The sequence below is a fragment of the Daucus carota genome, chromosome 1 (assembly GCF_001625215.2).
Source record: "Daucus carota subsp. sativus chromosome 1, DH1 v3.0, whole genome shotgun sequence".
Lineage (NCBI taxonomy): Eukaryota > Viridiplantae > Streptophyta > Magnoliopsida > Apiales > Apiaceae > Daucus > Daucus carota.
Genome location: NC_030381.2, coordinates 28,717,725 through 28,735,260, shown reverse-complemented (window position 1 = coordinate 28,735,260; position 17,536 = coordinate 28,717,725). Strand labels below are relative to the sequence as shown.

The 17,536-nt window shown below is 32.3% G+C and overlaps 1 protein-coding gene across 2 annotated transcripts; it reads right to left on the bottom strand.

Annotated features, from left to right (window-relative positions):
* Window positions 1-1,099: 1,099 nt before the first annotated feature.
* LOC108204823 (delta-1-pyrroline-5-carboxylate dehydrogenase 12A1, mitochondrial) lies at window positions 1,100-8,872 on the bottom strand. Of its 2 annotated transcripts, none has more exons than XM_064078996.1 (16): window positions 8,663-8,872; window positions 7,745-7,824; window positions 7,398-7,501; window positions 7,128-7,195; window positions 6,915-6,972; window positions 6,704-6,817; window positions 6,182-6,265; window positions 5,776-5,880; window positions 4,788-4,901; window positions 4,204-4,335; window positions 4,029-4,118; window positions 3,803-3,892; window positions 3,346-3,555; window positions 3,121-3,225; window positions 1,552-1,637; window positions 1,100-1,460 (listed from the first exon to the last, which is right to left on the bottom strand). In XM_064078996.1, the coding sequence occupies exons 1-16, from the start codon at window positions 8,746-8,748 to the stop codon at window positions 1,322-1,324; spliced, it is 1,665 nt and encodes a 554-aa protein (XP_063935066.1). In that variant the 5' UTR covers window positions 8,749-8,872; the 3' UTR covers window positions 1,100-1,321. The 2 variants fall into 2 exon arrangements, with proteins under 2 accessions (XP_063935066.1, XP_063935068.1); XM_064078998.1 differs by lacking the exon at window positions 8,663-8,872 and adding an exon at window positions 7,940-7,968.
* Between the last annotated feature and the right edge of the window lie 8,664 nt (window positions 8,873-17,536).

Sequence of the window (17,536 nt, the reverse complement as noted above, 5' to 3'; positions counted from 1 at the left end):
GAACCAATGAATACCTGATCCAAAAAAGATTTGGATGTTGGTGATTGCGACCACCATGTGGAGCATATGGATGGCATGTAGTGCGAACACAGAACAGAAGTAAAATAAAAAAATAGGAGACTTTAATCACGTAATCCTTTGGAAGGTTAATCCTGTAGGAAAATGGAGGTTGTATGGAGAGCTCCAAGAAGAGGAACAACAAAGATTAATGTGCACCAGATGAGCACTAAGAATCGCATTATGCATAACTCTACTTAAAACATTACAAATTAAGTACATAAAATTAATGCCAGCAACAGCAGTGCTAAACCTGTGATATCTTCTCCATTGATACAAATATCACATAAATTCTCCTGAATTTATGGAATCGTGGTAAGTGCACCAAACCTCTTAGAATTAACATTGTACGACGATCATCCATCACAATCAAAAGAGCTCATCCTGTTATTGTTGCTTGGTTTTGACTTGAAAAATGATATAACGAGTCTTTGAAGCGTCCTAGGTACAATTCTTGAGTAAGAAGACTGAAGCGTCCTAGGTACAATTCTTGAGGAAGAAGACTTTCTCAACAAAGCTGGTGCGGGTGCTGGTGCAGTCACATGAGTAGAGACAGGACAGCGGGGATCCATGAAACGAGGCATTGACAAGCTCCGGCTAGATAAAATGGCCGAGTTCAAGTGGCGCTGGATAGATTTGAGCTCAACTGCATCATATAGTGAACTCTCACAATCCCATAGTAAATACTTAGCCTTCACTACTTTCTCCATGTGCTTCTCCCTCTACACACATAAGTGTAGCCAATGTTTAAAATTAGTTTGTGCATATATAATGAGGAAATGGTAGTAAAAAATTACTTTGAATTTGAAAATGTTTAATAAATTCAAAACCATTGGGTTTCAGTGGTCCATCTCTTGATTTAATGTGTGCTCAGAAGATGTGCAATAAAGTACTGCTGTTCAGTGATCACAAGATATCCGTGTGAGTTGATGAATACTCGGTGAAATGTCAATTCCATTCATTTTGGATAAAGTTAATAAATCTTTACATTTTTTTAATTAATTTTACATTATAGTAACACACAATTATTTCTAATTGACTGTTTTCAGTAATTCAGCAATTATTATTTAGCTCAAAAGTGGACAGATACATGAAAAACATCAGCACCTACCAGATAATAAAATTATATGGTCTTTTGGGCATTTTGTGAATCTAGCTGCTCATTGAAACTTGGACCATCCACAAATTCCTAACACGAAAAATAACTCAGGAAAACTTCCTATTTTATTCCAGGTTTCCTATTTATTTTTGTCGCAGGTGATTCTTAAGTAGAAGCTGGGAGTTTCCAATTTGTAGGCATCGGGCCAATATCGTATATCACTTCTCTGTGGCAAGACCAAACAAGCTTTATTGCCTCAGGAGTCCCGATTCCTGCACCCCTAGGATCTCCAGCTGGTCCGAACCTGCAGTGGATTGATTTATATGACATAATTAGCATTGAGAAATCAATAATATTGAATTGACATTTACAAATGATTTGGAATTTCAGGCTACCAGTGATTTTGTGGTGCCCCAGTTGTTCTTGCTCTCAGTCCAGCATAAGTAGTTCCATTAACTGTACTCCCGATAACTTCCTGCGGGTAAGATTAGTTTATTAAACTAATTAAGAAACTCGAACATACTTGATCTTTTAGGAAACTCAAAGAAAGTTGATCAGGTGCAATATATGTATTGCACGTTTAACATAAAGAATGAAACAGTAATGTTTTCGAATTTTTATTATGAGGAACATATGTTACTGTCTCATTACTCCCCTTGCTTCTTTTAGTATCAGGAACATCCGTTACTGTCTCATTACTTACCAGACTTTCTCAGCAGTAATTTCAAGAATGCCCAAACTGCATCAAATTTATGAACATAAAGTATGTAATTTCTAGGTTGATATAAGGAACTAACTGCCCTTAATTGAAACATTGCCAACTGATTCTACTACGCACTAGAGCATGGCTAAAGCCTGAAAATATGGCTTGTCCACTTATAGACTGTAATATATATACAGGGTCCTAATCTAATAAACCAGTTAAATAGAAACTAAATAGAAAACAGTTCAATGGGAAGGGTTCTACGGTCCGAGGATGGACCCATGAGGTGGGATTTGGTGAGGCCTGAGTGGGGCCTAGTGGGGTCGGGGTGGGGCCAGTGAGACCGGGGTAGGGCCTAAGTGCGGTTTCTTGGAGCCATAGGCAAAAACATATACCAACTTCCCAAGGAGCCGGCTCTGATTTTTACTATGAGAAAATAGAAAATGCAAAAAGAAAAAACACTCTACATGCTACAGTATGCTTCTCTGTCTTCCTCATAATATTAGATAGACAAATTCCATGTGTCAGACTAAAAATTGACCAAAATGGTAAATTTAGTGATAAAGCCATAGATCCTATAATGCAGATGCATGCATATTTTTAGTAAGACGTCATGCTAGCCTATTAGAGCATGGCCAATGGTGGTGCTAGAATACAAATAGCTTTGCCTATTGCTATATTTTAGCACCAAAACGTGACTTGTGATGTTAAAATAAAACTTCTACTCCAAGGGGTAGATTCAAAATAGCACTAAACAATACATATATAGCTAGATTTTCACCCACCTTGTAAATGAAATAAAACAAAAATTATCAAACTTGCTACTTGCATGCCTATGTGGCAATTATAGCAACATCTATACTTGGTTCTATATCTAACACCAAATATAGCATTTTGCTATTTTGAAACCAAGTTTAGCATCCCATTGGAGTGTGCAATTTTTGGTGGGTGCTATATAATAGATATAACATCACTTTTAGCACCTCCACTGGACTTGCTCAGTTGCTCTAGGTGTCAACTGCAAGTTGTTCTCCTGATTGTCAGATCAGCAGAACTAGGGATGAACTAATCCGAGTGATGCTTGTTCATAGGTTCTGTTATGACTAAAACAGAATTTAAACCAGAAGAAACTTTTTACAAAGATTTAGGAATTGGATCCATATTATGGTTAAGCTATCATTTTATACCGGTGGCTAGGCAGAGAGATACTACCTAAAAACGTAAAAACATACAAAACATAGTGAGCTAGTCTTGCCTGCAGAAAGAGAACATCATTTGAAACAACAGCTGCTGTAAGATGCGCATGCATCCTTTCAACGGCATCCAAAACCATTGCGAGCTGATTATCTTTGTACTCCGTGACAATCTAGAATTTCAATTTTATTGATAAGATTCAGCTGTGACAATTTAAAGTCAAGAGAACTATACAAGTATGGTATAGCATATAAAATGCTTATAAAAGTTTGGTTCGGAATCTCATTAAAACCTGGAATGGCCCAAAAATCTCTGTGGTCACTAGTTCATAATTGCCGTCCTTCAGTATTTCATCGAGAGGAACAAATACTGCTGTTGGTTTTATGGCACCATATACTGAAGGAATTTTATGATTTGCTAAAGCTTCACCTCCAAAAAGTAGCTTTGAACCTGGTATCTTAAGTAATTTACGCAGGTGTTCCAGCATTCTTTCAGTTGTAACCTGCAAAAAAGAAACAGAATAAAAATGACACAATCTAACCGAATAATAACTTAACTGTTCCTGATCTAAACGAAATGTCATTCCTGCAGATAATACTATTCATTGCGAGACATACTCCACAAAAGTGACAATGTCCTATAGTCTTGACCACAGAGATTGACACAACTGAATAGAATCTATTGTTGGACATATATATTCTTTATTACATATAACAAATTTTGCAGACAAAATAAAGACAAACATATACCGTAAGGACAGGCCCAATAGTCAAATCTTCTAGCTTCCTTCGAGCTGCAAGGTTACCCAATTGCTTGACAAGTGAACTCTGGCTCCAGTTCTACACGAGGAACATATAACTAATCTGGATCACATGACTAAATAATGAAAATAATAATTTAATCTATCAGCATGTATTTAAAAGTTTCGGAGAACAAAAAATCATAGATTATTTTAAGACACTGAAAGGACCTGACCTCATGCATAAATAGCATTGATTGTGCAGAGCACTTCTGACCACTACATGCATATGCATCTTGATCACAGACCCATGCAACATAATCAACCTGTATTCCCCGAAACAATGTCAGATTAACTAACGATCCTCTTCCACTGCCCTTCATATATAAAGCAGAGATTGTACAAAAATACCTCCTGAACATCTGGCCCAAGTATCTTCCAATCAAATCCAGCATCTTCCAATTTTATACGGCCTTTTAAATCAACTGCCAATAAATCTGCAACTCTTGAACTACCCGTGAAGAGAGTCATGCGTGGTTTCCCCTAATTATATATTTTGCAATATCAAAAGATACAAAACGCATGAGGATAGGTAGGCAGCTAGTGAGAATTCATATTATTTCATAGCACAAGAATTTGAAAACAATGGATAGTTGTAACTTAGTGTGCAATTATCGTAGCAAGCAGGTTATATTAAGCTATCCACAAGTAAAGTTGAAGGATTATAAAAGCATCTCCAATAGGCTCGTAAATCATTATTTGAAAAATAATAAAATATATGGCTCCTAGCAAGTCAATACATTGAATAATACTAGTAAATTTGTAGGATTATAAGAGCACCTAGATATTCTTCAAAAGAGATGAGAGAGAAGAGGCTGTTACATTTTAAAGAGCTCCTAGGAGCCTATTGGAGCAATAATTTTATACATTTTTTTTAAATTTAAAGTTAAGAACTTGTTTAAAGAGCCCATTGGAGATGCTCTAAGGGTACTAACCTCTAGCAATAATTTGTTCATTGTTGACCCATCAGAATTGATGAAGTCCACATCCTCCATAGGTAGTCCACATTCATGAAGTAGGCGAAGCATTTGTTCCATTACAATACAAACCTAAAAGATAAGCTGTCAGGATAAAATTTTTAAGCAATTAAATAAATAAACCCTCTGTGGGTACAGGATCTGAGTTGGATATAAAATGCCTCAACAACATTTCTTTGTAAAGAGCAAGGTCCATATATAACTTTTTCTATGTTGTCCTTTGACTTTATGACACAAATATGACACATATAATGTGTATAAGTTTAATTGGTAGAAGACACTAGTCACACATACTTTTTAAGATGTAAAATGGATTAAGAACATATAAATTTTCCCTTATGTTAAGCTTATATTCCGAGTCCCTGCACCTGTGTCAGATTTCGGACTCATATCCAACTTCCAAGGATCTTAATTTTCAAAAAACTTAGGATCCATCACTTAGATCCGCACCCGTGTTGCGCAATAGTACCCGAGTCCGGGTAACTTACAATAAACAAATAATTTTATATCAAGATGCAGAAGTTACTGTAAATTAAATATGGGGAGAGGGAATTAAATTTTTTAATTTCTTCTCAATCCAGATCGTGTATTGGTCTAAATTTACATTTATTTTTATAGAGTTAAGTTAATAATATTTCAAACTCCTTTCATCATTAAAACATATTCATACTTCTAAAGAGCACGGTGCATACATCAACTACAATTTAAGTTGATAATGAATTCCGGGGATTTCAACCTTTTCACATAACCTGATATTTAAAAGTTATAAGACACTTAAAATGGTAAATCTAAATTACACATAAGATCATCTACACATTCCACCAGAAAATTATCATTTGCCGATATTGTAATATTATTCACCATAAAAATGATACTTGAACATTTTGGAGGACCTAAAAGGCTAAAAACAGAGCTGGGTACTCTTCAAAGACCTTTAAATGCCTACCTTGCTATCAACTTTAAGGACAGGTTTGTTGCCCATATAAAGCGCGCCCATCAACTGAAGCACAGGAATTTCTAAAGGGAAATTGAAAGGAGTTATTATTGCGACCTGCATACAAATTCAGAGACACTTATCAGTCTAACTTTTTGTTGTATACACAAGATTAAAAGTCCAAGTGAAAAGAGAGGCACAAAAAAAAAGTTGCCATCTTGACTAGCTTATGTCAGGGAAGTTTTTTTGACAAGGAAGTTGCACCTACAAAGGATTAAAAGTTCTCATACATTACAAACTCACAATAACTAAACAGCCCCGCGTTGTTAGTTTTTTGCTCATCAACCATCATAATTAAAACAATGCCTTTTAATTAAAAAAAAACATTTGTAACATGTATCCATAAGTGATGCCTTACAGGACCATAGGGCCAGCGGAAACCATGACTTTGTTGCCCAAGATGATTTCCAGGCACTGCAAATGACCTTGCCAGGAAACGAACCTGCCATGGATGTGGACATGTAATGTAAATGAAGAAATGCAAATAATAAACATGTCAACTCCAAAGTCGATGATGCACCTTACAAGAACACAGTTCCAGAGACCTTACATGACATAACTATTATATATCTTGCTAAGGCAAGCGGATATATGTAATATAAGACTTCATGCACAAGTTTCTCAAAAATAATCAACAGCTATTAAAGCCCAAACCCAAATATTAGATAGCTTTTAGGTTTTACATAAAGGTTTGAGATATGACACTGTTGAACAAGTCCGAAAAATAATCTATTTTTATGTAAAGAACACTATCAGCTAACAACTCCTCCTAGCTATCCTCAATCTAACTGCCAATTTGAAAAATTAACTGAATAATATAGCAACACAAGCATATAGCTTCACATTTTTATGGGCCAGAGCAATAAGACTGATCATCTACCTGATCACCACAAAAATTTTCTAAAAACTTCTGTGTAACATAGACTTCGCCATGAGCTTGCTGGTAACTTTTAGGAGCAACCCTTTGGATTAACCTAGTGAAGAAATCCGAAACCTGAAGCCCGAGTAAAATAATAAGTTCAATATATAGCAGGATTAAATTAGTCATATTTTATAGTATCTTTTTTGCCAGTACTATCACTTAATTATACCTCAGGCAAGGACAGCATGTGAGCTGCCTTTGTAGTAATGTCTCCATACAAAAGGTACCTGAAATTCATTGTTACTATGCCTGATATTCGTATATATTTGAACATTATGATCAGCTTATCTCATATCATCACAGGCAACAGTGATTAATATCATATATACAAACAGGAAAGGACAAGTAAGTAACTTAACAGGAAAGGACAAGTAACCTATACCTTTCCGGTGCTTTGAATGGATTATGTAGACCATGTTTTGGACATTTGGAGAGGCTGTCAACAAATGGCTGCAAGGACATAAATCCAAACAAGAGAAGTCAAGTATAAATCTAGTTTAATTACTATAGATGCTCATGATGGATTGGAAGTCGAACAGAATGCAATTTAGCAACAGTAAAATACATCCATGACACACATACGGGAAAAAAGATATTATATGATTATATCCTAGCATGTGACAGTAAGATTCAGGCACTAAAATATAAAAACCTGTATTCCTCCTTCATCTATCTCAGAAACTTTAATAAATGGTTCACCGTTTAAAGGATCAACAAGTGTATTCCATTTAGAAGACTTTGTCCAATTTCCCTGCACTGAATAACCCATAAAATATGTTAAGCATTAATTCTTTTTTTCCCCTTCAAAATCATAACAAAATTGAAATGTTTTCTTCACTATATTTAATCTAAAAATGAAACTGATTCTTAATTACTTTCTGATTTACAGGAAAATGTTAAGATTACAAATGAAATGAAATATCATAATCTTGAATTTTCTAGAGTCAAATTCTACAAAAGATGATTCGTGAGCTATACGTCGTTTTCTATAAAGCCTACCTAAATTCTGTACTTCAGCAGGTTGGCTGCCTGATAAACTGTCTACATCCACTGTGGCAAAAGGTAATGAATGCTTCGATCTGCGTTGATATATATAATTAAAAAGTTAGTAAAATGACTATGGATTATGGAATGCCACAAAACAAAGAAGAGAAATATGCAGAATAACTAGCAGCAATTATATTGTAAGGGTACCTGAGACTAATCATGAGCTACTCTGTTCATTATTCAGGAAACAAAACACTTCTGTCAAATTTAATGACAAATTGTTGGGACATCTTGAAAAATATGTACAGCTGACAATGACTCAAAATTACCCCACACATCATGTTGGAATTGTACAAACGTGTGTATATAAATTATTAGTTATCATTGATGAAAGCAACATTATTACTGTAAAAAAAGTATTAAGAACTGTTGCATTAGGGAAACAGAAAAACTGGAACGGGGCAGTGCCCGCCCTTGTTGCTTTAAATTATAGGGTTACTTCTGATATTCAAATTTATACCTAACACCGTATGAATCTCACATGGTAGAGCACTTGCTCAATATCACATAAATCGGTACCCGAAATGGTTCCTAAATATCACATAAACAAATTTGCAATATCACCATATCATCTATTTCACATCATCTGGGAACAAATTTCAGATCGGTACCTCTAACACTATTTAAACTAACAACAGTGAACAGTGGACCATTTTCACAAGAGAATCACAGTAAAGAAAATCGAAAACAAATATACAACATGAATTCGGCAATCAACTGATCCATTACCATTACAAAGAAACAAAACATACAACACCAGATTCAAGACCATTTATAAAAAATTAAAAAATCAAATAAAAAGCGAAACTATATTAAAGAAACGATCTTCATGAAAAACCCAGAAAATAAAATTCAAGATTATCGAAATACCTTAGAGATTGAAGGGAAGATAAGCAATTAAGAGTCTTTCTTGGATCTTTGGCTGCTAATTTGGTGCATACCCTTAATCTATACATGATTGTGAATGAAGGTGGTGGTTTTAATGTGATTGATTTTTTGTTATTACAAAGATCACTCACATATCATTCAGACCAGTTCGTGTGTTTGCGTGTTCTTCATTGCTATCCGAGGAGCCGCATCACTTTATAGCCCCACAAAATAATTTTCATTAATTTTAATACAAAGATTGAATCATTGAATAAAAAAAAATATAGAATGCTATGTTTAAGAGCAAGGCTGTAAAAAAATTCGAAACATCCGTTATTCGTCCGAATAATCTGCAACCGTATTCGAGAAAAAACGGATATTATTCTTATCCAAAATAAAGCGGATATTATCCGTATCCAAATCCGTCATATTCGAATTCAAAATTAAATACATATATGATATTTAGATTATATAATATATAAATATATGTAATTAAAATTTTATTTTATTTAGCTTGTAGTGTAGTGTGTGTATATGCATTAAATAATTTTACATAAATTTTATATAATTGTACAAATACTCAAACACTTTATACATATATAAAAATATAATTTGAGCTTAGTCATAAAAAACTTGTTCGAAAATCATCGTCATCAAAAATATTCGAAATCCGTCCGAAATATCCGCATCCGTATTCGAGAAAAAGCGAATATTATCTGTATCCGGAATAAAGCGGATATTATCTGAATCTGAATCAGACCATTGCGGATACGGATACGGATCGTATCCGAATTATCCGTTTGACATGTATTTCAATTTATAAAATATTAGACTAACGAGGGGATTATGCCCGCGCTTCGCATGCGGGTAAATTATTAAAATATTCATTAAAATGAGCTCGGAAAATAAATTAAACCAATATTAAAATTAGATTTTTAATCTTTATTTAGCATATTATTTATATCTGCACAAAATTTTAAATTTACGGTGGTGTATTCGATAGGGATTTTAATGGATTGTTTTTCGACCATGAATTTTAATGGATTGAATGTGATTTTGATTTTGTGCGCTGCAGAGTTGATAGGATTTAAACACCATGCTTCAAAATTCCATTGATTTTGGTGGGATTTCAAAAAACTTAAAATACACCGGAGAATGCCACAAAATCCATCATTTTATGAAATCCAAAAAAATCCACCAGCATTTGAATACCACCAGATTTTAATGGATTTTAAACAATCCCAATTGAATACCATCGCATTTCAAAGCATAATTTAAAATCCCAATTGAATACCACCAGATTTTGTAGTATAATTTAAAATCCCAATTGAATACATCAAGATTTAAATGGATTTCAAATAATCACAATCGAATACCCTCAGATTTCAAGAATGAAAAAAAATTCTTTGAAATCTCAATTCAATACACCCCTTTTAATTGAAACGTAAGCGAGAATTTCATTTTAAGAATTTTGTTAAATATGATAACTAAAATTCTATGTGATTCTAAAAATTATTCTTAAAATTTGACAGTATTATCTTGTAATTCTTGATTTTCATATAATTATTGATTTTTATAATTAAATTAAATTTCAAAGTAAGTAAAAATTTGGAATTCAACAACTCATATAACATGATTATATGAAAATTAAAATTTAATGCTAATAAAATATTAGTCGAAACAATTTTAATTTTTTTACCTATGATTAACAATTTAATATTAGATTTTGGTATTAAATAATATTTTTATTTTTGATATAATTAGAAATAAAATTAAATAATTAAGGGAATAATATTAGTAATTGGATCGTAATTGTAAAATTTAATTAAAAAATTACAATTATAATTTTTAATAATTCTTGATTATTTTGATTTTTCGGACCTGAGTTATATTTGCTTATAATATTAAATTTAAATTTGAAAGTGAATAAAAAAAACAACACTTATATAATAATATTCCTAAAAATATATAAATCAAGTTTATAATTTAATAAAAAGTCATTAAAAATAAGGAAAGTAATTTCTTTAAAATGGAATATATATAATATCAAATTAATTAGTTGATATAATTTTTATGGATTGATAATTAAATGAATAAATAATTATAAATATTAGATTCCAAATTTTTCCTCCAATTTAAAAGTTTACCAAATTTCAAAATTTCTATGAAAAAAAAATATAAATCACACACAACCTTTTTTTAGCAGCAACTAAAGAGTAGCCTCAAGCATACAGAAGATTATATGTGTTCAGAAATCAGGGACAATGCCAGGTATTCAGGTGTATATGAATTCAAAGGAATTTTTAAGTCAAAATGACACAGGGAAGTTGTTACAACAAATATTGAGACTGAAAAATCATGTAGAATGAATTCATGTGAGAAAGGAAAGAAAATTGTTTGGTGTCTTTATCCTAACAGGATGTTGCTGCAGCAAACTGATCAGTTCAAGATATCTTGAACTGAAGCCATGCTGGTACATCTCCTAGGCATAAACTCTGCCCTCAACTTGTGGGATCCAACATATCCAAATGTACAACAGTAGATGTCAGTCTCCTGTTTGAGTTGCAAAGTGTACCGCAGTTAAGCTCATTTGGATTGGCGAGCACATTAAAGGAGTTGCGTATTCATCGTTGAACACCATATGCGATTAGTTGTTGCTTTTAAGAAGCCCATCAACAAAAGGAGTGTAAGTGATAACATTAGGACAAATTCCACCTTCGCACATTTCAGTATAGACAGCCATGCAGAATTTATGGTATTTTCCTTGACAAAACCATATATTAAGCTATTGTACACCATGCAGTCAGGAACAAAGCCATCTTCCAACAATTTCTCAAGTCTATCTCTAGCCTCAGATGTTCGGCTAAGATAATATTGTCTGTATAATTGACAGGAGCGAGTCCTAGAGACAGCAATTGGTTAAAACTTAAAATACTTCAAAGCGTCTTCGGTCCTCCCTTTTCTGAAATGGTTGTCCATCAGTATACTGCATGGAATTACATGAGGCTTTGGACCTTTTTCTTGCATATCAGCAAACAAATTTGATTCTGAGTCCATATTCCCTTGTGTGCAGTAACCAACTATCATGCTCTTACAGGAAATTAAATCACGTTTGCTACCAGCAAACAACCTTGATGAGACACCTGATACAAAACCAACAAATTAGCACCAGAGGAATAACAACCATGCTTGATGGCCATGAGTTGCTCTTCTCTCATCACTAATAGGACAATCTAATGTCTTTAATTACCTTGTTCATATCTCTATTTAATCCGTTTCTTTAGATTGTCATCAGTGGGACTATGGAAAGCTTCAAGTCATCTTTGGTGTGTTTCTTTCGTGTGTTTGTGTGTTCTTCATTGCTATCCGAGAAGCCGCATCACTTTATAGCCCCCACAAAATAATTTTCATTAATTTTAATACAAAAAGATAGAATGCATGTTTAAGAGGTATTTCAATTTATAAAATATTAGACTAATGCATGTTTAAGAGGTATTTCAATTTATAAAATATTAGACTAATTCACTATTTTATGAAAACCGAACTCACCACTAGAATCAAGTGGATGTCCTTTAAAGTGAGCGATCCCATAAATTTACATTTCTAATTTGTTTATGTCATGAATTTTAAAATTCAAAAAAATAAAATGAAAGTATATCAAGGTTACATTTACCTCTTCTTACTTTCTTTATTCCTGTAAAAAAGCTGATTTATCCTTTTGTCTAATATATGTGTTAAAAACTTGACTTTTGTTGAATTGAACTTGCATGAGTGCATCCAATCACATCTACTTCTCTCATGCCACTGCGCTAGCTCGTCATTCGTGTTTTAAGATCATACATATAATATGTATCTGTCGTGTGAATAAAAGAATATTTGATATTTTATTTTGAGAAACTTAATTACCATCAGTTTTCAATTAATTCATTAGTTATTTTATTCATTTGAAAAGCTAATTGAAACAACTGCCAAATAAGTTGAAAAAAATAGATAGCACTTAAATAGGTTAATATTTAGAATAATTTTAATTCATGAATTCCAGTTGTCTAGACATCCAAAATGTTTAACATGAATGTTTTTGAGCTAATCATATTGACATCAAAATAATCTAATTTCAAATTATTCATACCTTATGAGATCGATTAAAATTTCAAAATACAGGTATGTCTAATATATTAATATTAAAACACTAATGAAATATTGAGAAAATTAATTTATATATATAGGCAATTGATCAAATACAAACCAAGAGAAACTATACCTAAATGACATCACTCACTCCCTATATGTCATGATCCACCTAGGGCCCACCCTCATCCCCACTCAATCCACCCCGGGTCCGCTGGGGCTTCGCCAAGGCTCCGCACAGGCCGTGGACGGGCTCTAGACAGCCTTAAAAGCCAAAACTTGGCCCCACCACGGTCCCACTAGGCCCCGCCCCGAACCTACTAGGACCCACTTAGACCTCGTCTAGGCCTATCTCGGGGCCCATCCCCAGTCCCAAAACCCTTACCATCCTACTTAATCGCATTGGTTTGTATTTAGTTTGTATTTTAGTAGTTTGTATTGGATATATAGTCATGAAATTAAATAAAAAATTCAAAATATGAGACATTTTATTCATTGAACTTCATGCATCCACTAACATTTACTTCTTTTTACCACTATGTCAAATGGCATTTGTATTTTTATATAATACATATAATATGTATATATCATGTGAAAAAAAAAATATTTGATATTTTATTTAGACAAACTTAAACATCATCAGTTTTCAATAATGATTTTATCTTTTATTTTTATTCATATATAATATTTCATCTAATAATATAAATTTATAAAATATGATTTGTAGTCTATTTTTTATATTTAGAGAAAATTAAGGTATCGTAAAAGTGAGTGGATTAAAAATTGTAATTTCTGAATATATATTATTTAAGAATTTTTTGTTCAGTCTGAGATAACGTTACCATTAAAGGACACATTTGCGGAAATGGTACATGAATTCGACACATTATATGTTAATATATTATTTTATATTTAGATGATGGCTGATTTTGAAAAGTATACGTTCTCAAATGCAGCATATGGCCAATAACATTACATTCACCCGCATTTCGCATAGATGGAGCACTACAATTGAATATTAATTAGCATTTTATCATGTACATACTGTATACATAGATATGGTAATATATATTTAGTAATTAAAACTTTAATTATGAATAGATGACTGATCAGATTCATAGACAAAACATGTTGACAGATTTTTTTTCTATAAGTGAAAAATCAAATAAAATATCTATAGAATGGGGAACAAAAATTTGTATAATAGTTATCATTTAAAATACAGAAATGATATATTCATATTGAATTATCCTATAAGGTTGAAATAACATAAATCAATTTTATGTGTCAAGATTTATAAAAAAATTATAAGAAAATGGTCATTCTCTCCCCATATCATATGATTAAGTACTCGTAATTTATCTATAAATTAATTTTCATTTAAAAATTTAACATCTTTATAAATTGATACATCTTTTATAGTCCAATAAAAGACTATGTTTCACTTTAAATATATTATATGATTATTAAAATTGACAAAGAAACTAATTGAATTAAAATATAAATTTGTGTCTACAGAAGATAAGATTTAAAAATAATGTAGTAGATGGCTCTATTGTAATTGTATAAGGTATACTGATCATTTGCAATATTGATCAAATATGTCGAAAGTATTGATGGGGCCGTCTTAGATTTGATTAAAATAATGAGTGTATACTAGATTTCTTACTTTTTGTAGTACAATTTTATGAGAATCATCTTTGTCAAGTTAACTTCTATAATTTAGATGATATACTTAAATAGAGTATTTGACATGTAGTAGTTCATTCTGAATACAATATCTTATATCACTTGAATACATGTAAAGCTATGTAAAAAATACCTTTCATACTCTCGTATAGTGAGGAATATAATTGACTATAGCTAAATATTTTATATTGTCAATTACAATATACTAACTTATAACTCGTGCGATACACGTCTGTATTTAAATTGCTAATAGTTATTTTATATGTGTTGAAATGAATAATTTAATATGTTGTTGACGGTATTCGAACCCCTAACTTTTAGTAGCAGAGATGTAGAAATATAGAAAATTAAATCTAACAGTTGTGCGTATAAATTTAATCAAGTGATCTAACGATTATAACTCACCGTACCGATTGCAAACCGACGACCAAATCTTTTCTTTTTTAGCTTTAATAATATACCGGCCTATAACCAATGCGATGGACGTGTGTATCATAATAGTTAATAATTTTCTTATATGTGTTTGAATCAATAATTTATTGTGATATGTTGTTGATGGGATCTGAAACTTGAACCTTTTGTAGCATGGATGGAGAAATATTGAAAATTTAAGCCAAATAAAATTGTTCGAATGAGTAAAATTCTTAAAATTGATGTAAAAAATAGCTAAATATTACGCATGTTACGGTTAGAACACGATAATATTATAAAGTTAAAGCGATAGTCAAGACGATAAATTAACTAAATGTGCATAAAATACATGGGTCATGTTGAAGAGAGAACTATTAGAGACAGAACCCATAGAACTCTTACCTTATTTTTAATATGAGTTAGGGTTTAACAGTAGAACTTCACATGCAAAAAATGTCAATATCTATGTATTATATTTCAAAATTATTTTTGAACACACATAACGATGAAAATACATGTATTTAGATTTAGATCCTAAAAATCTATTTAAAATTTAGGGTTCTGCGGCAAAACCTTAGTAGTTTAATGGTTCTATTTTAAAGACTGGTTCTTTCTTGAGCACGACCTTTATACATATATCAACAATTATTTTAAATTTTATAATAATAAACTGGTTGCATCAAATTCTTAAAAAAGAAAAATTAATCTATTTATAATTTGAATTACCAGAAACTATACCCGTGCCTTGTCCCGGTTTTAGGGCTTTATCTTATTTAAACTTCATCCTTCACTTGAGTTCCTTTATTTCTAAATTCCCAAGTTACGATTTGGTCTATACATAAATAGGAAATAGTGTAGCATTTTTTAAACATCTCGAATAATGTTGATGGAAACGTTTGGCTAAAATAATATAAAATTTAATGTTATAATTTATGCTGAACATGCGAGATATTGTAGTGCTATTATTTCATGTTTTTTTCTGATAAATATAATCTTTTATCTTAATACGGTGACAAATGATGAAATCATGTTGCATCATGTTCTTACAAATTGGTTAAATATAAGCTGACCTGGAATAAAAATGATATTAGAAATATACCTAACGTGTCACTAATTATATTTTAAATGGCCCCGAACATGACTTATAAGTATGTATAGTGTACTATGTGGATTGAATTGATATGGATTTAATTGAGTCAAATATCTAAATCCACTTATTCGCCGTGAAAAAAGCCGATCGTGATGATTAAGTTATTGAGTAAAAAATAGTCTAATTAACATAAAAAATCTTTAACTCATATATTAATTTCATTATTAATATTAGAGACAGGTTAACGAGCAATAATTAGCATCCAAAAAAGAGAGAACTACTGAGAGTTGTCCTTTTGTTACACAGACATTCTAAAATTCAGACTGTTTCAAAGAAGAATCTAGAATTTTTCAAAAAAAAAAGGATGGAAATGACTTACTCACCATGCATCCCCAAACCGAAATCCAACTCATAGACTCTATATCCTATACAAATGGCTTTACCACTCCGTCTACAAATACGTTTTCTAACTCAGTTCTTGATTACATATCAAGATACGTTAGCTTCTTCTGAGGGCCGTTCTTAAAATGCGAGAGCAGCCATTAAGATTTCGACAACACTGAAATCCTAGTATTTAATAAATATACTTTTTAATTAATAACATTTGGCACTGTTTGTAGGAAACAAAGATCAACCATGATGAATACACAGAACTGACGTGGAAATTAACTACCACTTTCAAGTAGTGTTGTTGGATCTTAATTGCCTCTTGTTAGTGTTGCTGGAACTTGACTTCCTTTTATGAATTGTCACCCTGCCATCTTCACCTGTACTGCAATAATGGACGTCCCGCCACCATTATCAGCACCTTTTATGACTTGTCACCATTGCCTACCATCACTTGTAGCCACCGCCAATTGGCACCATAACTTACCATAACTAGGGATTACTTACCACCATCACACACCTCCTCTCCTCTCGTCACTTACTACCATAATGGACCTCCTACAACTACAATTGATTATCTTAATTATGAAGAATACAAATTTCTGATATTATTTAATAAAACAATGACTAATGTAGTATAAACTAGTGATTTTTTTAGTTATAAATAATGATTGTGTAACTGGTTTTTGATTTATATTTAAGAATCGGTTTGTATTTGATCACTAGTATATATATAGGGTCCTACTCCAATACAAACTACTAAAATACAAACCAATGCAATTAAGTAGAATGAGAATGATTTCAGGCCGGGGATTGACCTCGAGGTGGGCCTAGTAAAGTCAGGGTGGGGCTTAGTGATATCATGGTGGGGCCAAGTTTTGACACTTAGGGTTGTGTGGAGCCTGTCCAGACCTGGCCGAACCTTGGTGTTGGGCCGGGGTGGATTGAGTAAGACGGAGTGGGTCCTAGATGGGTAATGTCATACAGGAGGTGTATGATGACATTTGAGGGTGTGTGATGTGGTTTGGAAGTGGTTTCTCTTTATTTGTGTTTTAGTGATTTGTCTTTGCGTAATTGTCTTTCTTTCTAAATATTAGTCCCTCCGTCCCACAATACAAGTCTGTTTTGAAAAAATTACATATATGAAGAAAATATTAATTAGATAATATTTT

Excerpts from the sequence above, each read along its gene's own strand:
- LOC108204823 (XM_064078996.1), bottom strand. The coding sequence starts at position 8,748 with ATGTATAGATTAAGGGTATGCACCAAATTAGCAGCCAAAGATCCAAGA. Across the intron at positions 5,881-6,181 it reads TCCGCTGGCCCTATGGTCCT|GTCGCAATAATAACTCCTTT; the intron begins GTAAGGCATCAC and ends ATTTGTATGCAG. Across the intron at positions 4,119-4,203 it reads TTGGGCCAGATGTTCAGGAG|GTTGATTATGTTGCATGGGT; the intron begins GTATTTTTGTAC and ends CGGGGAATACAG.